The sequence below is a fragment of the Monopterus albus genome, unplaced genomic scaffold, assembly GCF_001952655.1.
Source record: "Monopterus albus unplaced genomic scaffold, M_albus_1.0 scaffold75.1, whole genome shotgun sequence".
Lineage (NCBI taxonomy): Eukaryota > Metazoa > Chordata > Actinopteri > Synbranchiformes > Synbranchidae > Monopterus > Monopterus albus.
Window position 1 is genome coordinate 1,224,246 of NW_018127955.1, and position 24,223 is coordinate 1,248,468.

Here is a 24,223-nt window from a genome sequence, read left to right on the forward strand (position 1 = left end):
GTTATGAGACCAAGAAGATGGATGCCAGCTTGTTTAAGTTTAATATCTGCTAACTTTGATTATAAAAAAAGTGTCAATGGACTAAGTTTTTATTTGTTCCGTTTTGAATGTTATACAGGAACACCCTGACAGTGTATGGATTCTCCTGTTATGTGTAACAGGACTATATGACATGAACTCCAAAAGCAAAAAGACAAGAAATGATTTAGGACTGATCTCATGTTTTTTATGTACTGTACATAGAAATTCACTTTTAAAAAAAAATAAAATAATTGCTTGTGTCAATGAGTTTGATTCTTTGATCAGACAAAAGCATTTATAGTACTGATATAGTTATGAATATATTTGTATAGCAATCAAATCCCATGAGAAGACCTAAACCAATAATTGTTGCCTGTGTAGCTGAAATCTGTCAAAGACCTGTTGTTCAGAAAGTATTTAAAACACATCAGTGAATCTGGGAGACATATTCCTTCATTACAATGAACATGGGCACGGTAGTATATTTTGAGTGAATCTCATACACTAAATTCTCACTAGAACACCATTTGTGGCTGATGTTAGGCAAATGCACAATTTATTCCTACTGGAGTAACAATTTCTAAAGGGTTATAAATAATTATTTGCATTATTGATCATTCTTTTAATGTTTTTTTTTTTTACTGATTAATGGCTTGGTCTACAAAATGTAAGATTACACCCTATACATATACCACCAGTTTCAATGAAGACAGAGGGCAACTATTACTATGTCTGTATTACCACTAATACAACTACTGAATAACTAATTTAGAGCTGATAGGTATAAAAAGTTAAGGAGCATTGTCCCGAAGGAGCCATTCTTTTGCAATGCATGTGGGTAGCCAACAGGGGACAGCATTTCACTGTCAAACCAAAGCTAACCCTTGTCACATACCTTTACAGCCCCTCATCCAGCCCAGTCAACAGTGTCCAGGGTTCTGGTCTAGATTAGGGGGCTGCTGGCAGAGAAGTACTTCCTGAGTTTCAGTGGGTTCTGGACTTCTTCCACTGACATCCTTACCATCCACATTGGTTGGATCCTGCAGCCACCTGGACACTTCAGCTACTCCCTTAATGCTTTTTTAGTGTTTGTTATGCATGAAAATCTGCACCGTTGTTTCTCCTGTTTCACTGAAAATGTGCAGTGAGCATGCATGTTGTGCATCAGACAATGTTGTGCAGACCTATGGTGATGGTAGTAGGAGGGAGACAAGGACAGAGGGATTGTGTGTGTGTGTGTGTGTCTGCATGTGTGTCCATCAATTTAAGTGTGAGTGTATGTTTGGCTTTGTGCATGTGTGTATTTGTGTATCAATATGTGCTTTTCTCAATGTGTGTATGTATGCCATAACACAGATGCTGCAGGAATACTGCTGTTGCACTTGTGGGCACAAGGGGTGGGGGGGTTATTCCAGCTGAAAAATGTTCTGAGAAAAACAGAAAGTGAAAGAAATACTGCATTTGTGATATTAAGAAAGATGCTATGTGGAACAGAAAGGAACAATACAAACAGAATAGGACAGACTAGAATATCCCATAATCTGCTACAATGGAAAACTATCATTCAGTCTCCTCTTTGTCTCCCCTTTCCATACAGTTCCATAGGCGTAACATGTTATGGATGTAATCTCTAAGAGGATTCTCTCTGCTTGGTATCATGGCACATGTTAATTTCAGCTCTTTATGTTCCTTATTGAAACAGACCCAAGATCTCCCAGGTCTACCAGCCAGCCAGCCAGCCAGCAGCCAACCGTCCTCAATTCTCCCCTAATCTCTCCCTCCAGTCCTTTTATAGCTTATCCATTGTGTTGGTCATTATCATCAGATCATGTGTGACCTTGGCTGTGCTATAGTTGGTGCCTGGCACAGTAGTGTTGACTTTTGACACAGGCAGATTTGTGTAGTGTCATGAAAACTTAGGACTGCAAATTTGGTTTATTGAAAATTCTCAAGAAACTTAAAAAAAATTCAAGAAATGTCTAAAATCAAATTAAACTCACTGAAATTTGAGCATGATAGCCAATGGTTAGTATAGGCTACATGTTAGCGCCAATTCTGAGGTGTGTCTGATTACAGCTAACAAAATAAAAACACAGTGTTTGTTATATCAGACATTATAGATACTATTATATTTATAATCTAATAAAAATGTTGGGCCTTGTGTACATTTTAAATGGGCATAAACTGGAGAAATTGTAATTTCTATTAGTAATATTGGTAGATCTTTTTAACAGAGGGTTGTGTACACAATATTTTGTACTGAGCATTCCCACAAAGATGAACGCTAACAGCTATTTTACATCATCTTCAACTAGATATACATATATACATTTAAAAATGATAAAAGGTTTTTTTCCTTTATCATCAAATGTGTGTATTTACAACTGTAAAACAATAATATTACATTAAATAGAAGAATTTTGTACATCTATCAAAGGCATGTAAAAGATCATTTTTGTTTACTGTTTACATAGATGCAGATAACACATAAAATCAGAGAACAAAAGAAGCTTGGCAGACCAGCCGTAACGGCAGTAAAGGAGCTTAGCAAATGTGATGTGACACCAAGGGATGGTGTGATCATTCCTGAATAACTCCCTCCATAGCCATGAAAATTATAGCCATAAAAACTGCCACCCACTTCCCATCCTCTGCCACTTCACTCCCTCTGAGTTCACATCGTGACTGTTTTCACTAGTGAGGATATTCTGTAACTCGTCCTATCTAGAATGAAAGCCATGAGCTGTGCTCATCATGTCAAAACTTTCACTACTGCCTCCACCATCAGAGGCCTTCATCGTTTTCTCGCCTGCCTCCTCACCCATGCCTCACATTGGCCTCACCCCCGCCAGGCCCCTGGTCAATCTTTCTATCTGCCCCTGCAATGACTCCTCATTACCACATGAATGAAGACAGGGAAGGGACTGCTAGGGTTTGGACACTAACAGAAGGCAGCAGATTTGCAATTCAAACCTATGATTGACCCCCCTCACCCCCACCTCAAACTTACAGGCCTGTATACAGGGACTGGAACTGTCACCAGTATGACTGAGGATGTATGGAAAGAGGGAGATAGGGATAGAGGAAGACAGATGTGCTTTTACAAACTCAAGTCATGCATCTGGACACTTTAATATTGGCAGGCAGACACACGTGCATATTTAGAGTGTATGTATGTGAGAATGTGTACTAACAATTTTCCAGTATAATTATATTCAAGATTCAAGATTTTTATTTGCCATTTATGCATAAACAGACAGTCTAGGCATATAGGAATTCTTGTGCAGGGCTCTCCTGGAGTTAGTAAAGAGTTTAAAGCCAAAAGAACGAACACCTAGTCTAAATATAAGATCACCCAAGAATACCCAAGAATACAAAATAGTTGATAACATTGTGGATACAGGAATAAGATAGCAGGTAAAATGGGGAGTTTCAAATATTGCACATGGTATTGCACATAATGTAACTGTATATGGTATTCTACTTAGTAGGGTAACGAAGGGTTATTGCACAGGCTTTTTCACATTTTAGGATAATCACCTTTATTGGCCAAATATGTTACACACGTGTCCAGAGATCGGATCGTCGGGGCCCTTGCCTTCGACTGCTGCCCGATCCACTGTGCACCAGCCCCTTACGAATCCTCCTGCAGGTGGCTCGGGTGAGGATCAGCACCTATTTGTTTGTTGAAAAAGTCACAGCACTAATCACAACTGAATCCAGTTCCACAGATTTTAAATATCACTGAGTTTATGCAATTAAATATTTTAACTTTCAAAATGTAATAATTCATTAATTACCTAAGGGGACTTTCTTAGATCCAAATATATTTGTGAAACCTAAATACATCATTTTTGGAAATAGACATTCAGATAGTCAATTGACGATTTTATTCCAAAAATAGCCTATCATGTTTTGCAACGCTTAACTTCTGCCGGGCGCACCCTTAGAGATAGGGTGAGGAACTCAATCACCCGGGAGGAGTTCAGAGTAGACCCGCTGCTCCTCCACATCGAGAGGAGCCAGCTGAGGTGGCTCGGGCATCTGTTTCGGATGCCTCCTGGGCGAGAGAGGGAAGTCTGGGCGTCTTTGCTTAGACTGCTGCCCCCGCAACCCGGTTCTGGATAAGCGGAGGAAAATGGATGGATGAATGGATGGATGGATGTTACACACGAGGAATTTGTTTCCAGTACGGAACCGAGGCAGTCATTTGCGGCACCAACTTAACCGATGGCTCTAACCATCGGGGGCCACTTGGGGGTTCAGTGTCTTGCCCAAGGACACTTTGACATGTGGACTGCAGGCACCGAGATTCAAACCTTCAACCTTCTGGTTGGGAGATGACTGCTCTACCCACCACACTGTTGCCTCCCTTTTGTATTTGCCATCAGTCTTACTGCGGCAGGAAAAAAGCTGTTGTAAAGTCTAGTTTTGTGTGGGATGGCACTGTCCGCTCTGCTGTGCCTGAGGTTGTGGGTGCAGTTTTTGTGTTTGAGCAGAGTGTGAGCTGAGTGGACTGGGTCTCTGATTATGTTCTCTGCCCTTTTACGACAGCACTGTGTGTATAATGTGTCCATAGCAGGCAATTCAGTCCTAATGATCCCCTCTGCAGTTTTTATGACCCTTTGAAGAGCCTTCCTCTCTGCCTGTGTGGTGTTATCATACCAAACTGTGATGCCAGTGGTGAGGACACTCTCTACCAGTCCTCTGTAAGCCTGAGTGAGGGGGTGACGGTTCAGACCAGTTTTCCTGAGCTGCCTGATAAAGTATAGCCACTGCTGGGCTTTCTTCACTGTGGCAGCTGTGTTCTGTTCAAGTGGCACCTGCAAGCCCAGGAACTTGTAGCTGTCAGCCCTCTCCACCTCAGTCCCTTTGATGGTCAAAGGCAGCACAGGGGAGGGGTAATTCCTGAAGTCTATTATTATTTCTTTTGTCTTGTTTATATTGAGGCTGAGGTCATTCTCCTCTCCATGTCGTTCACCAAGCTTCTGAATTCAAAATTCCAGTTTTGCAGTACTTGTTATTGGATTTCACAGAAGCACAAGTAATGTGTACACAAGCCCAAAATTCTCCCATGTTCAAAAGGTTCAAAAAAGTGTATGAAAACTCTGGAAACTGTATAATCTATCAAAAAAAAGAATTCAAGTATCTGATATCAAATATCTGAAGAAAAAATGGCTTTTTAGGTGAATTTGTTCCCTTACTCTTCACATTAAGAGCATTTCATTTCAAGTCCGCATTATGTAATGTAATGTAATGCATAAAATCAATTTAAAGTAGCTTAAAATTTATTAAACGTTTTAAAAAACGAATATTTACACAAACAAAATATTAACGCTAGTCGCCACCCACCATTAAATAAAACAAAGAAGAAGAAGTTACGTACAACGTACGTAACGTCCGGTTTTTTTTACTACTTCCTGCATATGCCACAATATGGCGGCGCCCATAACGATTCACCTGGAGTTTGGGTAGGTGAATGTAAAGTCTTTTATCATAGTTTATTGTGCCTATTTAAGTGACCTATCAACATGTTTTCTTAGGAAAAATATTGCATGATCGCTGTATACGTTTATTTTTATATGTTTAATCTTAGTTTTTCTAAGGATAGCCGTCTATTGCTCTTGAGTTTGTTTTTGAAACCCCATTATCGGGTAATCGCTTCTTTTCTCTACATTGAGGAAAGCAGAGTGAAATTGTCTACCGGCCCAACATACTTAGCATATGAGTAGGGTGGAATAGTCATAGAACAGTACTGGCAACGGGCTAACGACTTTTGACATCTCATTGTGTCCATGCTGCAATATGCAGCATGTAAAAGGGATAATCTCACAGTCCGCCGTGAGACGCACAGACACTGCCTCTCTGGTTCCTCCTGCAGCCTAGCCACATGTGCAAAGTCTCCCTACGGAATGTATTTTCATGTAGCCTACACATTACAGTAAACATGACAGAGGAGGTGCATTGTACAGTGAACAACATTAAAACACATTGAATGTAACCGGTTTGCTTCACACTAAAAGAAAGAGGCTTCCCTGTCCAGTTTACCAAAGGCATCTTGCAGCTAATATGTTTTTCCTGTGTTTGTGGACACATTACAATTTCTTTCTTGTGTGAATTGGATGGGTCTCCTCCTATTTTCATTGACCCATCTAAAAGTGTTGATTTGAGACTGAAAGCAAAGATCAGAGGGGAAAAAACAGACTGACAGTTTGTTTATGAGGAATTGAAACTTGACCTGGACCTGCTTTGAAGGACTTGAAACAACCCCGCTTCCCACTCGTGATATAGCAGTTTGGTCGTCATGCAGCATCCTACGTAGTTCCCCGACCGTCGGATGAGCAGCAGCTTGTACATCTGAACCCTTTAACATCCTGTCAGCCTGAAACCTCCAGCCACTGTGCTTCTTTTAAAACCCATTGTTTCCTAACTCAGACACATATAACACACAAAACCTTTCTCCATGTCTGCCAAACTGCCCCAGGCTCAGAGTAATGGAAACCAGGGATAAATGGGATTTATATATTTAATCCTGCAACCTGTTTAGGCCACTTAAATTTATGTGTGTTGATAAATGTTATACCTATTTTTTATCTTGATGGTAGAGACATAATCCTTGATGGTCATCTTCTGACTTCTTTTTCTGTAATCTTGACTTTTCTTGTGAGAGTTACTTGATGTCAGAATTTAAACAGTAGTAGTATGTTCATTTTCTGACATCCTCAACTCAACTAGCCTTGTACCACCACATGTCTGTCACATTGTGTATATAATTAAAATAGCATAGCCGAGCGGACCTGGTTATAGATAACTGATGATGCACCCTCACAAACATCTGAATGCTGCAAAAGCACACACTTTTTTTTTTATCTGTCTTTGTCTAGAGGAGGAGCAGAACTACTGTTTAGTGGAGTGAAGAAACATCACATGACTCTTCCAAGTCAATCACAGCCTTGTGAGTATCACCTATCTCTTCATGTCGTGATTAGAGCCTTAATCTTCTTCCTTAATGTTACAGCTTGGTTGTTAAAAAGAGGAAGGAAATAATGGTGTGCTCCAAAAATTCTCTCTTAAAAGTAAATGCTGTGTTTAGAGCACATGACGTCGGACAGCTGCATCTTCTCATCCAAGGATGAGAAATGTTTCTCATGAGCATTTGGAAGTGCCATTTTAGTGTTTCTGCAAACCTTAGTCCATTGACTACAAATCTCACAGGTTACAGATGGGTTTTTTTTGTCCATCCCATTTTTATCAGTGAGTCTAGACTAAAGTACATAAACATCCTAATTTAATCTAATTCTAATGTAGGACAGTGTAACAGTGGCGCCAATCACAGCTTCTAAAATGAGCATATACAGTTAAATCAACACCTCTCTGAACAACAAAAACAGAACATTATCACCTTCATGAAGGGGGGATTTATTGCAGGAATCTTGTTATTACCCTGCATTAGTTTTAATTAGGTGTACCTAGGTGGGGCGACAGTGTTGCAGTGGGTAGAGCAATCGTCTCCCAACCTGGAGGTTGACGGTTTAATCTCGGTGCCTGCAGTTCGCATGTCAAAGTTTCCTTGGGCAAGACACTGAATCCCCAAGTTGCCGTGATGGCGGCGTGTACGTACAACAGGGCCCTCGGCTCCAAACAGAATATTGTTGTACATGTCACAATGTTACAGTGACAATAAAATAAAGCTGCTTCTTCTTCTTCTAATAGACTGCCACCTGAGTATACATTATTGACATGTCTTTTTTGTTGATTTTTTAGTTAAGGCTGTTGTTGCATCTGACTGTAATAAGAGCTCTTCATTTTTTGCACATTTTGTTGTGCTGGAGATTTAAGATGGATCCAGTGTTTGCTCATTAGTCCACACATAATGATTTTAGAACATTCTGCAAATGTATTAAAAGTATAAACATCTCTCATTTACAGAAAATTTCAGACCCTTTAGTCCTTTGTCAAAGCCCCTTTCGCAGCACTTTCACACGTTCTAAATTAAAATGAGCAGAATTTACCTGACAACAATTTGGAATGGCACAGCGAAGGGTCTGAATATGCTTTTTAATCAATTTATAATAAGTATGCAAAACAATGTGGTTTCATTTCATCATTGTGTTATTGAATGTAGATAGATGGAGAAAATGTCTATTTTATTATTCAAAGTTTTATTTACGACAAAAAGTGTGCAAAAATCGAAGGGTCCTGAATGCTTTGTTAGGCCACTGTGTATCTGTTAAGTATATTACAACAGTATATTATAGAAATGCACATGATAGTAAATAAAACAGCAATAATTAACATTTTTTATATTATTTCTACAATGCAGCACTTTATTTAAATGTACAACCTTGACAGTAAATTGAGTTAAATATGATAAATTACAAATTTAAACCATTAGGCATTGATTTCAACATGATGTGTACAGTATCACATACGTGTAATCAGGACTTTTGGATATGTTGTTGACACCATGCAAGTAGGTACACAAATCTGTCAGCTTAACTGTGAGTATTCACTGTGAATGCAAGCTCTCTTTTTAGCTCTTCACTAGCATTTAAAGGAAATTGAGATAAGTCTTTCCTGTGTACATTTTACCGTTTGCACTTCTCTGGCATAACTTATTGTCCACCCATCGCTTTGCTTCTTCTTCCCTTCCTGTTTCTTCTTCCTTCATTGTCTTTTCTAACACTAATGTGGCTGCCTAAGTTGCCTCTAACCCGATTCTTTCTGCCTCTGTGACGCCTGACTGTTGCTCACTGCTAATGCCTTTGTGTGTGTGTGTGTGTGTGTGTGTGTGTGTGTGTGTGTGAACAGGGGAAGTAATGGAGGTAAAAAGGATGTTGAATGTAGTTTGCAAAAGAGCAGTATGGTGACAGAGCTCATCTTTTTTTATTTATTTATTATTTTGCCAGAGACCATTTTTTTGTTGGCAGACTTGTGCTCAATTAATAAATGATTTCCACCTCAGGATTCAATCTAATTTTATTTTATTTTGTGAAGAGGCATTCATCCATTGACCTATACTGGAGGAAGCATGGAGGAGGCACAACCTGTCTGCAGCCTGATTTTAGTTCCCGAACCCATCTCAGGACCCAGGTCATTATGTGTGTGTGCCTTTGTATTACTTACATTATGGGGACTGAAACCTATTAACACACTCACGTTGTGGGGACCAGAGGCTGGTTAAGTGTTAGGGGCGGGGTTAGGTATTAGGCAAGTAGTGGTTATGGATAAGGTTAGTATAAGTCTACAAGAAATGAATATGTCAATGTAAAGTCCCCATAAGGAATGAAAACGCAGCATCTGTGTGTGAGTGTATATGTGTTAGGGAGAGAAGGAACAAATGAGAGCAATATGTGTCTTTGGTATTTAGCTAAACAAAGGGTGTTCATACATGGTGCTGATGTTACCACGACAACAAAAAAGACAAAAGTTGACCAGAGCAGGGAATGTCAGCCAGATATAACCTTGCTGCACCAGGCAACCTGTGTGTGTGCGCACAACAATAGAAAACCCATGGTTTTTGCCATATAATGCATGAAGTTTATAATTCTAATGTTGCAGGAGCACAGACATTTGATGTAACATACCCTGGCTGTATTTACTTAATCGTGGTCTTAAGTCCAGGCTCGTTGTGCGTCTGGCAGGTTTGCAGATCCTGAAAACGTTGCTCCGAAGTAATTTCACCTCACACATCAGTGTGTGTGTGTGTGTGTGTGTGTGTGTGTGTGAGCACAGAGGGGGTGCAGTGAAGGCAGATATAATTGGTTCTGAATCCTTCGTATTTCTGTTTGACCCCAGTCGGTGATTGATGACCCTCGACTGAAAGACCCCACCCCCCACTCTCTCTTTCTCTTTCTGTAACTCTCTTTCTCTCTCTCTCTCTATCTGTCTGTCTCACACACAAAACCCCTGTGGTCTAAGGATCACACAATTTTGGCCCCTCACACCAGCATAAAGATGGATTGCTTACCCCCCCCACGACCATCATAATCGATTGAATAGCAAAAGGAGAAGAACGGGGGGGAAACTGCACGCTCAAAAGATGCATGGTTTTGAATCATCGTCAAAATGGCGCCTTTTCTCTCCCCCTCCCTCCATGCCTGCTTTTCCACCTATACAACGCAGCGATCCCAAGATGCATTTGGAGCCTGTGACACATTTTCCCCCTCTCTTGTCTGTTTGTTCCTTCATTTTCTTTCCCCCTCTACCTGGCCCGCAAAGCATAATCAAAACCTTTCCCCTCTGAGTCTCATCATTCTGTTGTTCTTTCCTATCATCTAAGACCTGCTTTCTTTGGATTGTATTTCATATTTTATACAGTTCATTTATATAGGCGTCTGTCTTTGCTTCACTGCGGGTGATGTAAATTTGTACACCTGTGTAACCTTTTACAAGAAAGCAGCAGCATTATTAGGTTTAAGTAATGAAAGTTCGAATTAATACAAACCAGTGTATTAAGCAACCAGTTTATTTTCTATCATCGTCTTTTAACATTTGCTTGTGTGTGTGCTTAGACAAGGGAATAAAAAAAGAAAGGAGGAGGAGGTTTTACGAGACTGTGTGTGTGTGTGAGAGAGAGAGAGAGATAGAGAAAGCAAATGAAAAAGTAAATGGGTTAGAGGATGAAAGTGCGAATAAGGGGTAATGGTGGAGAAAAATACCAATAGTCCAAGGCAGAAAGAGCACAGATAGGAGTCACCACAAAGAAGGAGTTATGATTGCTGAAGTGATTAGTTCTGTTTTTAGCCCTGTAGAGGTGCAGGTCAGAATTCACTGCCTAGTACTGTGTGTGTGTGTGTGTGTGTGTGTGTGTGATAGAAGGTGAGATATTTGTCTTTTTTTAAGAAGGCCTGGAACCGTAGAAAACTATCACTATTAATATACTACTGAGATGGCCGACAGCGGTGCAGCTAACCTGAACATCATGCACACAGGCTTGAAACCACATGTGGAAATGCACACACGCTCTCATACATCTTACAAATCGCATATCATCCACAAAGTCTACTGCCCTCATAGTCACCAGGCAGGTGCCCCCAGAAAACCCTTTTCATGAATCTTTTATTGCCACAAGTGAAACGCTGCATGTAGGCCTTTTATCATTTATTTTATAACTTTGTGGAATCAGTCTTTGTTTTTGTGGCTTAGATTTTATTTCATTTTTATGTTGTGGGTATTTGTGTTTTATGTTTTGTGATCAGCATTGCTGGTTTGGCATTGGAGCATTGTAATTTGTGTTTTTATGGATGTATAATTCAACCCTGAACTTTGGGAGATGACTCACACAGGAAAGACAAAAAAGATATACCAGATATGTGGACCCAGTTTAGAAATGAAAAACCCCTCTCTGTATAATATTATAATCTGAAAACTCAGAAAAGGTGTGTGTTTTGGTGAATTTCTGAAAGATTTCAGAATGTCTCAGTAATTTTAGATTTACAAAATATAAGCCTGCATGTTGTTAAATAAACTAATTATTTGAAAAGTAAAGCAAAACACAAATTTGCCCCCACTGTAAGAGTGCACCATTTTTTTTTCCCTGCGTGTTTCTGAATGTATTTCAGGTCAAGCCTGATGCCTTTGTACTGTTTTAATGTGATATTAGCTCTGTTTGTGATCCAGCTGAACTCCTGACTCCTTGTGTGATTTGACGCCTACCTGCTACGGCTTCATTGCTCTCCTTACATCTGGCTCGAAATGACTCTCTGTCGGCGTCTTATCTTCGTATCTGCTCCATCTGCTGCTGCTGCTGCTCTTGTTTTTTCTTGCTCTCCTGTTGGGTATTTCCTCTTTCTCTCCTCTTGTTTATTTACTCACTCCTTACCTCATCTCTTCTGTCCTTTTGTTCCATACTGTTAATTTTGACATTGTGTGTGTGTGTGTGTGTGTGTGTGTGTGTGGTATGGCTACCAGCAGTTGCAGTCCTGCTCTCAAGTATTATCATGAGTTGTCGCACACATGTATGCTAAGTATACAGCTGTGATCATGCATACACACAACTAGGAAATGGTTCCAAGAAAATATTCAAATTGTTTTGTGTTTCTCTTCATGATTTCTAGGTTGACATTGTAACACTGTTTTCCTAGATCTATATGGAAACAGTTTTATTAGAAAACACACCAAGCGCACACACAAAAACACTCAAAAGGCTCCTAAAACACCTTGACTCCTAATATTAAGTATAACTATAATATATTCATTGCTAGTTGTTTAGTGGGGGTTTATCCTAAAGCCGGTGTTTGCCGTTGTCATTGAGGATTTCAGTGGATTTGAGCGAGGATCAGCTCATTGTTCAGCCACGGTCGATCTGATTGTTCAAGAAGACAGGTTCAGAAAATTTCACTGTTGCTGTTTTGAAGTTCAGATGAGAAGCAGTGCATTTAATGTACGACTCTAATAAATAAAATTATTGTTCTGAAATAGAATTTTAATGTTAGTCTTATTGGTTTTCAATTTAAACATTTCACCACAAATATGAGGCCATATTGAAATAGAATTTATGTCTATTTAAAAAAAAAAATCTATGTGCTTGTAGAAAACAGGCTTAATTTTTTTTTTCTTAATTTTAAACTTAGAAAAAATTACGTCCAGCTGTAGATGGGCTTTGAGTCTCTTCATTTGTTTCTTTATATACATAAATCATCCTTTTAATTTCTTTCTAACCAAGGCGAGCAGTGTTGCTCTTGGCCATTGACATCAGTCAGCCCTTCCCCCATTTCCAGTGTCCTCTCCTTTCTCCCCAAACATACACATATACTCATAAATATACATGCACACAGACCCACACATACGTGGCCTCGTCCCGCCTGGTGCTTCTGTCGCGTCACATTGACCGGGGGGCTGGAGCCATGCACCTTGACCCTTAACCCCTAACCTGTGACCTCCGTTGTCTGCCTGTGTATGGGCTGTGTGTGTGTGTGTGTTTTCCAGGGGACATGAAGCAGCTGCTGGTCTGGATCCAACAGAACCTGCTGAAGGAAAGGCCTGAGCTCTTTGTCCAGGGAGACTCTGTGTAAGTGTGTGTGCACCTGACACAGACTTGATCTGTGTACACAATATAACCTTAAATCGTAATAAACCACACACTGCCACTGGAACAAAATCTTAACCTCCATATATGACTGTAATATTTGATCTAAAAAGCTCTTTAAGAATAGTCATCAGGATGTTGAGCATCTAAGCATAAAATAATTTTCATGCAGTTAAATTGTGCTAAAATGCTGCGAGGGGAAAGACCTCGTCTTGTCTTCAGGTTGACGGTTTCAATAAGATGATTACCTGTGTGCAAGTCTGTGTGTTCCTGTGTGTTTGTAAGCACACGGGTGTACATGTGTTTGTGTGTGTGTCCAGGGTCCACAGCTCTCTTATAGGACCGCCTGACTTTTACAGCTGCCTTTGTGTGGGACTATTTATAGCAACAGCTAACCAGTGAATGGAGAAAAGGCTAGGCTGCCTAAAAACCTTATAGATTAGAAGGGTGTTTGTGTACATGCACAGTTTTTTTTTTAAATCATCATCAAGGTGATCTTTTAAAAAGATCTGTATGATTAGTTTAGTCTTTACTGTTCTTTTGTTCGTGCTCGATGTGCTCTTGTCAGTTTGTGTGTGTGTGTATATACTTGTGCAGACCCATGTTTGTTCTCAGAGGGTCCTCTCACACTGTCCTTTCTCATTGACGTCACAGAGCAACAAGCATGTGGATGGAAGCTTGTTTGAACAATATGAGAAGCATCAGTTTCTGTTTTAGGCGTTATCTCACCATCCACATGAACAAAAACTGTTACGACTATAACTTCAAAAAACATCTGTTCAGAAGATTACACCCGAAGGTGTCTGTTGTCTCCCTCTCTTACTGTTCCCATTATCCTCTTTACAAGTGTAGTAATTTTTCTATATATTTTCTGTGTATGTTATTTTAGAACCCTATTAATTCCCAGTGACAGTTTGTTTTCCTTGATTTCCTCGCTTGTCATTGCACCTTAGCCGCATTTATTCAATTCATTTTATTTGCATTAAGAGCAATTTACATTACATAACATTAGTGGCAATGTGCTGTGTCATTAATGTAACACACACGTGTAGTCACTTACACTGATATATTTCATCAGTATGTTAGTGTTTTTTTTGTCACATGTAAAACTGGTTGTGTATTAATGTTAAGGTTGGTTGGTTTTATTCTCAGAATTAAAATACTGGATTTAATTGCCTATTTTATCCGGCCTCCATTTTGCTATGAGTTATAGGTCCTGTTATGTAAAGAGAGAGAGAGAGAGAGACATAGATACCCTATTTATAGAGAGAAACCTTAGTGAAATGCATCTTTCTAAAAATGCTTTTTTTCCCATAGGAGACCTGGGATTCTCGTGCTTATCAACGATGCAGACTGGGAGCTATTGGTGAGCAAGAGAAGCCATGTTCACTGTCAGGTGGTGTGGCGAGTGTGTGTGTGTGTGCATCGTGCAGTGTTTAAAGGTGTATCGTTTTACTTTTAACCTGTGTTGTTCGTTTTCAGAATGTACTATTAGGATGTCAGATGATTTGAGAGCATGCGTGCAGCAGTGTTTATGTTTTCAGCCTGCATGCATAGACCTTCATAATGATATAAAATGTCTTTGTGGACCTTTAAATCAGGAAGATGAGTGTGAAGATTCTCGTGTATGTTCTCAGAGACTGAGATTGTATTTATTTTCTCTAAGTCAGTAAATGTTTAAAATAATGTGGAAGCAGCGGCAACACGGGTTTTTCCTTGGGGTCTCATATCTCAACACATTTACATGCATACACAGCGTGAACGGTTCAATCTGAATCCATTGAGTCAATTACAGGACTCAACACAGGATGTAAATGAAATGAAAAGTTTGTTATTGATTGGACTTCAGTGGGGACTTAGGAGTAATACACAGATTTCTATTGATAAACCCAGATATTTCTCCTTTGATTATAATAGATGTTTGTGTTTTCTACACATCAGGGGGAGCTGGATTACCAACTACAAGACAAAGACAACATTGTGTTTATTTCCACCCTTCATGGAGGATAGAGAAGGAATGTGGCATTCAAACATATATCCTTGACATCTTTGTGACACCTTTTCGCTACATCTTCTGCACCCTTCACTTTTCTCCCCCACATCCCAACAACGCGTAACCCCATTGGACACCGGGAATGTGTCGGCCTCACTGCGAGGACTGAAGTGACTGATGCTTGTCTGTAGGAGTGGGTGGAAATTCAAACAGGAAGTGCAGGCACTTTTGTAAATATCAACATAGTTGGGTTTGTTTTTTTGGCAAACTGAACACTGAAGAGCACTCACATGAAGCTCTTGTTAGACTTGTCAGCTCGCTGGTATGAGTATAAATGCATAGTTTGTTATTCCTTCATCTCCCTGCAACCCGTCTTCCAGCATGAAGATGAACATAACATGTGGACTAAAATTTAAACAAATAGAAACACGTCAACCTCCACAAATGAGCATTTTGAATTCATTTCCTTATAGTGCATAATGTAAGCAGGGAATTTTAACATTTTTATTCATTTATTTCTCAGTAAGTATTCTCACTTAAAGACGTTTTATATGATTACAACTGTGTCACATCGCTGTCATTCATTGTTTACACACCAGGCATGTAGATGCTATAGAGTAACAGATGTTGACCCATAAATAAACAGCCGATAATGTCCTTACATTTTCTTACAGCTACACTATGCTGTGTTATAAAACTGTATTAAATATTTATATAGTGTTAAATGTTTTTTTTTGGCTCTGTTTGGAAACTGTAGTTTTTAAGTCATAGTCTTTTAATTAGTATTCTGATATTTTCCCATACATAATAAAAAAGTGAAAGACTTTAAAAATGTGTTCATGGTCATAGTTTTTAACATTTTAAAAAAATATTTTCAGTAATTACACATTTTTGTTATTGCACTCTTAATAATGTGTATTTTTTCTGAAGATTTTAAATGTACTTTTTACTATTTTATTTTTTTTATTTTTACCTACAATCCTGACAGGAGGAAATCTTTTTATGGTGAAATTAGAAATTAAATATATGTTAGAAATGTTTTAGGCTCTGGACTTTATTTTACAGATAGTATTTCAGTAAGTGGCCTTTCTGAAGTAGTACATTTACACTGCTGGGTGTTAAACATGTCCATGTTGTGAATTTGTTTTCTAAAGCTTATTGTCCTACAAGTTCTATATAATCTTTGTGAACAGTGTCACACAATGTCCAGATAGCTGTAAGGCTCTGTATAGCGCACACAGAGGCCTGCAGCCCAACGCTGTTCTCAATTAGGATTTTACATGACGCTTCGATAATTCCTGTTTATAGTTTATATCTGATCGATTTAAGCCCGGCTCTGTGATCACACTGCAGTTTTAGGCTGATTAGACAAGACTTTAGGGAGATTGTACCATGCTGTAGCCCCACTCCGCTGGAATATTCATAAGAAGGGGGTGGGGTGTGTGTGTGTGTGTGTGTGTGGGTGTACTTGGGTGGGGGAGTGTGAACTACAGGGCCACTGCGGGAGGTCGAGGTCTAGCCTCCGGGATGCCCTCCCCTGAACGCCCGGGGCGACCCAAAACCTTTTCTCGGTTGTGAAGTCCGATTTGCAACGGGAAACCGACCGATAATGGCCGGTAGAAAGGAAATGCTAATGAGGCTGTGAGGGGGTTAGAGAGGAGAAAATGTAGTACTGTGTCAGCTAGTGGAGGCACCGGGAACTGTGGCTGTGCGTGTGCGTGTGTGTGTGAAAGATGAGGGTGGAGAAGATCGGAAACATTTAGGCTCAAGGCTTCTCAGAGACCACCATTTTAAAATGTTGCTTTTCCCCTGGTATTCAAGTAGGTTCCAAAGTTTCAAGATTACAATCAAATGGATTTAACAACCCCCCCCCCACCTCCACACTATCCCGAAATTTGATCTGTTATAGCCTACATTGTGCCATCAGACTCCATAATTCATATGCAAATCAGGTTTGTATCCACATTTTATTCTCTTTCAGTTGCCGCTCTTTGTTTTGCAGCCTGAGGTTTTGCACCGTGGCCCTGCAGGATCTGGACTCCTACCTGGGCCTGCACACTGACTGGCTGGCTGCTCAGCACGAGTGACGATGCTGCTGGTGAGAGAGAGTCGAGCTGACCTCGCCACCACATCACACACGTGTGTCATAACGAGTCCCAACAGCTTAGCTTACAACACTGAGGTCAAAAAGAGCCTGTGATCTGCAGTGTGCGTGAGCACCAGCCAATAACAATAAACTAGGATTTTACATATTAGCATCGATTTAGATTTTTTTCTCTTTTTACTGGCTGGCAGGAGGCTGATTTGTGAGACTGTAGGCTGTTAAGCTGCCAATGCGAAAGAGCAACACCTTCTCAGAATTAAAGAAAATGGTTTATATAAGATGTATTTACCTATAATATTTACTGACAAAATATAACCTATTATTTAATACACCCCTTTGCACATATTCGCGTGCAATCTGGGATTATTTACCCTGCCAGCTTCTAACTGTGCTCTCCATCTTGTTTTGCTATGACACCCTCTTAGTTTCGTGCACTGATTCGGAGCATGTTAGTTATATGTGAACCAAACACTGCTGCTAGAGATGCAGCTCACAAGTTGAACAAACTAATGAAAAGGGAGCTTTTGGCCTCTGCATGTTGAAACATGCATCCATTGGAGGCGTTTCTGGCATCGAGCTCCACAGTGAACCCTCTTCTATTACATTACAATCTGCTGATTATTAAAAAGGCTTCATTTTTGCAAAGATAAACACGTGTTGTTGATTTGCTAACACGCAGGAAAAGCGCGGAAAGTCCATGCATTTGTGCAGAACAAGCTTCGAATATTAAAATAATATATGGTTGTAATTCTCCCATTATTCTGAAAAATAAATCTAACCGGTTAAAAAACGCCCCTTTAAGACAAAGTCGAGAAAAAAGACTTGTTAAACTGGACAGATGCATTTCTGAAGAGCAAACGTGATGCACTGATCCTCTGGAATTAAGAAAGTTTAGCCCTTAATGTTCAACAACACCACACGTGTGTGTGTGTGTGTGTGTGTGTGTGTGTGGTGCAGTTTCCAATTTATTAGCTAGTGAGACTAGGCTACAAGTCAGAACGAAATCATTTAAAAAACATTTTAAATAAAATATCCTCCAGATGTTCAGGCTTTTAGAGGCTGTTTGTGGCTGTGACTTTACCCTTAAAACCTTTGTTGTACTTATTAGAATATTTTTAGCTTGAATGTTTAATTACTTCGGGTAAAATAGTTTTATTTTTTTAACTAATAATTAAAATGATTTTCAGTCAACAAACTAATCTTTAAATGAACAAAGACAGAAATGAAAACACCTAATTGTCAGTCGTCAGGCCTCTCTTTGTTAGTTAGTTTTCTATTGTTACAGTCCTGCAACACCTTTACATTTAGTCATCTGCCTTTGATTTGGTCTTAGAAGCAAGAAATGCGATTTCGTACTTGTAGACATCTGCTGTGCTACAGGATACAGGGCTTAGCTTTAATATGCTCTCAGAATATTCATCTAATAAATTATTAGGAATCATTTAAGAAATTAAGAAATTTAGCTGTGAACGAAAACTTTCCCCCCTGCATTTTGATCTGCCTCGTCGTTCATGACTTCATGTGTGTGATGAGATGGCTCAGTTTTAAGTTCATCCACAACGTGCATCTGTGCAGCATGCAGGCCTCTGCGAGCACCCATCCTACTGCTCTCCACTATTTGCCAAACACAGTCGATACATCAATGCTTCCAGTCGATATGTGACATTTAAAACAAACAGTCTTGATTAGATCTTCGACAACATGTAAACACCAATGGGGCCGACCACAATGCACACACCGAAAAACACATTACATGAGGCAGAGTAAGGTTTCCTCCACTTTATTGGCCCACGTCTTTTTCTCCATAACATGCAGAATGTGGTTTGTGGCTTACCTGAAACGAAACAGTTAAAAGACACAACTAGACTAAAGGCCTTCCTACAGCCTTCTCTGTAGTTTGAGGGTCCTGGTGTGGCGTTTGGCCAAAGGCAGCAGTGATGAATGTGAGTCTGCAGCAACAGATGTCCATACACAATTCTTGGGGTTGAATTTGAGTTTACTCAAGAATTGCGTTTGGACAATCAGTCGCTAAAGACTCTATATTTTGCCAAGATTGAGAAAAAAAAAGAAATTAAGCATTTGATTATTTCAATCACAAGTCTGCATGAGCAGTTATTGTATAGGTCCATGGGTGCACCTGCTACGGCTGTCTAAACGCCCTTTGACAGCGTTGGCTACGTCTGACACCAAAAACGGGTTTTCTATCCTTTGTCGACAAGATGGGGAGTTACAGGGTTGAGCATTGTTTTTTTTAACATTCTCACTGCTCAGCATTGCATCTAGCATTCGCCTTTCCTTTTGAAAAATCAGCTGTCTGAGCTGTTGCAGCAAACCTCAACAATAGTTCTGCGATGAAAATCATTGAAATATAGCCCCTTGGGCAACTTTCCATCAAACTACATCCCAAATTCTTGAACGCACTATTAACTGTCAGATGGAAACTGCCCCTCTTATTTTGACTGATCACCACATAAGTCCATCCTTTACTAGTTGTTTGATAAGGAAGCACAGATGCAGCCACGATCATTTTGGGACCTTTTCTATCATATTTCGTACTTTCTCTTAGACCTGCTGTTATCTCTCCATATTCGTACACTGGTTGCAATTTGTAAAGTTAACCCCAAGTCTGTCCAGATTTCCGGGCCCTAAAATGGCTGAATGACCACTGCATCTTTAAGTAAAATGTCATCTCCTTTGGTTTGCTGGAAAGTCTTACTTTAAAATTGTTTCAAAAGCGTGGAGAAGACCGGAATCAAATAGCTGAGGTAGGAATGTCAGGAAAACGCCATTTCTGCACCTGTGTACTGTCATCGATTTAAGGAAAAACGCTTCAGTTTTGGTGCCTCAAGATGCACAATGGCTTTCCATTTAAATTTAAAAGGATCCTCTTGAAGAAAGACACTTGGGGCGTTTATGTTCTTTCCTCTGGTGTTTTATAGCTGCTGATGAAATCAAATAATTAAAAAAAGGAAACCCCTTATTTTCCGTTGGTGCGTCCGGGGTTCAGGTCCCACGACGTGCATTCTCTCGGATCTCTGCTCCGTTCAGATGGTCCCCAGCGAGCAGCGTCGGGTGGTGACAAAAAGAGACGCAGGAGCAGGAGAGCAGCGCGCTCCCTGCACTCCGGACAGACACTCCCGCCTGCCGTCCATCCTTCCTTCATGAGTCTCTCGGACTGACTGACTGACTGGATGGATGGATGTCTCTGCCCTCCTGGCTTTTTCTTTACGCTGCTCCAACAATAAACGCTGCGGCCGCGACGCAAGGCGGAGTGAGGAGTGGGGAAGGTCCTCGCTTGGTACTGAATTTGAATAACACCACGGGGTGATAAATGTCCATTGTACTGCTTAAGTAATGAATCTCCGCTGTCCTCTATGTCACACACACAGGCACATGCACACACACGCCAGCAGCTGCGATGAGGGACCAGCAGCCGCTCTTAAAGACACAACAGCCCCATTTTATACCCAAAGAGAGATTACAATCCCGACAGTGTTTACTCTCTGACCGCACTGCATGACGTTTAGTGTTTCTCTTGTTCCTCCTCTCTTGTGTGAGCAAACTAGTGCAACGCTGTAACCAGGCACTTGGACATAAAGCGGTGCCTTCAGCGCCATGTGCAGTCATTCTGCTGCAGAAAGTGCAGCCTACTGTAGGCCTCTGTGGAAAGTGTTGTCCGAAATGACAGAAAATGAGAGGATTATGTGACGCTCATGTGACAGACCAATGTTGGGGATGACAGAGGCTGTGTTGTCTTATGTTTAAGATAATGTCCAATGTTTGCGTATATTACCTTTCATGAAAAAATAGCAAGTCAAAGTCAAAACAGGCAACAGAACTGCAATGCAATGTAATGGATGTCACGTAAACCGCTAATATGTTGCACTTGTGTAGCTGATACTTTATTTATTCGGAAATTTCAAGGTTGTATCTTTTAGCCCTCAGGCGAACCTGGCTCAATTATAGACAGCGTGACAGTTTGAGTATTTTTACAAGCATTAAAACAAACGTGGTAAGAATGCTGAACCAAATTAAAAAGCTTTTTGGAGTTTTTTTAATGTGGATTTCTCCGTAACCGAATTTTAGGCGGTAAGAAAATTCTAATCAAGAGAGTTTTCACACTTTTATGTTCATGCGTAAAATGGTTTTCTCTAGCCTAAATGCCCCAGTATGTGGCCTCAATGCTAGAGCAGATATTGTGTGTGTGTGTCTCTCACGGGAAACTGAATCAAACCCCTCCTCATGTCGTGCACATCAGCACTTTTGAATGCTGCGTTTGCGTTGCAGCTTTTTGATGCTTACAAACGCCGCTACCGCCTCTCTCTCTCTCTCTCTCTCTCTCTCTCTCTCTCTCCCCCTCCCTCTCTCCCTCCCATAAATCATCCTGACTGATCCCGCCCCGAGCGCAGGGGGTCCTCCTCTGTAAAGCCCAGTCCGTTTTTTCCCCTTTTCATCCCTCTGAAGAAGCCGAGTTAACCTCTGCTGATCCACAGGGCCAGAGCCCCTCTCAGTCCCAGCCCGCCTCTCATTCATTCAGCTAGTCACTCATTCATTGCTCTTTTTTTGAGGTGAAAAGCACAACCCTCTCTCTCCCCCTCTGTCTCTCTGCCCTTTCATGCCTCTACTCTCCTAGAGGCAGGAAACACAGTAAGAAGTCAAGAAGGTCCACTTTCACTCTCACCTTGACATCCCTCTCTTATCTCACTTATAGTGCTCAAAGTTATGGGTACAAAGAATTGTGACAGTGGAGTTTATGCTGTGGACCAGCAGATCAGTTTCTGTCTAACAACATACTGTATGTTGTTACGGTCATGAGGACATGTGCAACAGAAGTTTGTTCTTTGACTGGTAGCCCAACAAGTGATACACAAACTGTGGAATCTACTGCAGTACAAGGAACTTTTTAGTACATTGATAATTATATATATATTTATATACACACCATGGCTTGCTGGAACTTAATTATCATATAGCAGATGTGGATTAACCTTTTTAGCTTATAAGGAACATTTAAGGTCATGCACAAGAAACAACTTTGTCCCTTCACAGAAATGAGTCCTTTAGTTTTTGTTCTTCGTATATGTCCTGTATTTGGCACCAGTCAGTCAGAAAACATGGTGCTGTATTTGAAAACTGTCTGACTGTGCAATTTTTTAAAAAATCTAATCAAAACTGTCAGAAGCTATCAACTATCTTCAGTTGTTGAATTAAGGCTTTTTAGCTCAGTAGCTTTCATGTTGGCTGTGATTCTTGGTGGTGTATAGTAGGGGTGTGTGTGTATACACACAGAAACAGTAGGGGACCGCCGCACTCTAAGCAGGGGCCACTGTGCTGCCCTCAATTCACAAATCAATGTTTAACCCGCTGGCTAAAAGGCCTGGCAGGGGAGAGGGAGGCCCAGTCGGCAGGGTGGGCTATGAAACCATCTCGTGGAGGGATGCAGAGGAGAGAGAAGATAAAGGCAACAGGGGAATCCTTAAAATAAACCTCCTCTCATGAAGGCATCTCCTCCCTGCTGCCAGGGCAAGGCTGTAGAGGATGGAGAGCACTGTACAAAGGCTAGAGAGAGAGAGAGAGAGAGAAAGAGAGAGAGAGGCGACACTGTGCAGGGAATGTCACTGAAATTTATAGTGGGAAAGATGTTTGTGCAAGACTCGACATAGAGTCACAAGGACAAATGTAAAATTGGGAGCAGGGCTTCTGAGCAGGTTCAGTGGGCAAACACAACTTTTCCATCCTTATCTGAAAAGATCTTTATTAAGGAGCAGTGTGCACTAATTTCATCAAGCAAGCATGAAAACAGTAGGACTAGTTTATCTGTAGTGGCTGCTTGCAACGTTTACAGGAGGAAATGTTAGACATAGGCAGGAAATATGATGTATTTGTTTCTGATATGTGTTGCCATACATAATGTTGCTTATTGGTGAAATATTCTATGAAGTTCATGAGGTTCTGAAGAAAACGAATCTCATACAATCAGTTATTTAATATCCATTGATGGTGACAGGAGGTTGCTTGACATGGTTGCTGAGAGTCAAGGAACTGACCCTATGACCAGGCTCACTGCAAGCAAGCAGAACGTACATTTGTGTGACCGTGGGGAATAAGTTTTGTTTGGTGTGAGAAAAGTTGACAGTTGCATAATGGCTGAGATTAAAAGATTAAAAGAACATATAAATTCACAAATGAGTGCTGCTCTCTACTCAGGCCCAAACACACTCAAACACCTCTTCTGCTACCACCACAGTCACACACACACACACACACACATACACACACTTCTTTCCCCCAAGCACGCCACTGCTTAAACATCCCCCAGAATTCTTTGACAGTGGCTGTGCTGTTGCTTGGCAACGAGGCGACTCACAGTGCCATCCAGGGAGTAACAGAGAGGACGAGAAGCAGAGAAGTCTATACTTTAATCTCACCGGTACTTAGATCATGGGGCACAAGGGTATTCACAAATTATCCTGTAATTATTGTAATGCTCACAAGACTAAAACGATACATAAGCAAATCCACCCTTGAATAAATGCAAGATGTAAGATTTTTATGAGATAAAGTTAAAAAAAAAAGAAAAGCTGACCTTTCTAAACCATGCGTCTGCAACTGGAATTTCCAAGCTGATTATAAACTGCAGCAGCGTAAAGGTGAATGAGCTCTTTATCTCATTATCAATAGAATTTCCCCATTCAAAACCTTTGCTTCACTCTCCTTGTCTTCATACCAACCACCATCTACTTTAAGGTCAGCTCACGAAGAGTCATTTTATTTGGCAACATTTAAATTCAATCTATTAGAGGAATCTCATCAGAAATCAAAAAGTTATAATGTTTTGATGACGATCTGTTTCATATTGACGAGAACTAATAATGCAGTCATACCTGTACCACTGACCTCATAATGTCATTATTCAGCCGCTGGCAGGACGTTCAGTCTGTGCAGTAGCTCCATTGTGCTGAGTAAGTGGTGTTGTGTTAGGGCTGGACTTGACATACATCTCCTTTTTCTTTATTTTTTTAACTTAAGCAATTCTTTTTAAGACAAAACTGCAGTATTAGCCACCTGGGATAAT

General features: G+C 40.5%; 1 protein-coding gene across 1 annotated transcript; it reads left to right on the plus strand.

Annotated features, from left to right (window-relative positions):
* The first annotated feature begins 5,410 nt into the window (after positions 1-5,410).
* urm1 (ubiquitin related modifier 1) lies at positions 5,411-15,391 on the plus strand. Its single transcript, XM_020605925.1, has 5 exons — positions 5,411-5,492; positions 6,906-6,976; positions 12,952-13,033; positions 14,369-14,417; positions 14,993-15,391. The coding sequence occupies exons 1-5, from the start codon at positions 5,458-5,460 to the stop codon at positions 15,059-15,061; spliced, it is 306 nt and encodes a 101-aa protein (XP_020461581.1). The 5' UTR covers positions 5,411-5,457; the 3' UTR covers positions 15,062-15,391.
* Positions 15,392-24,223: the final 8,832 nt, after the last annotated feature.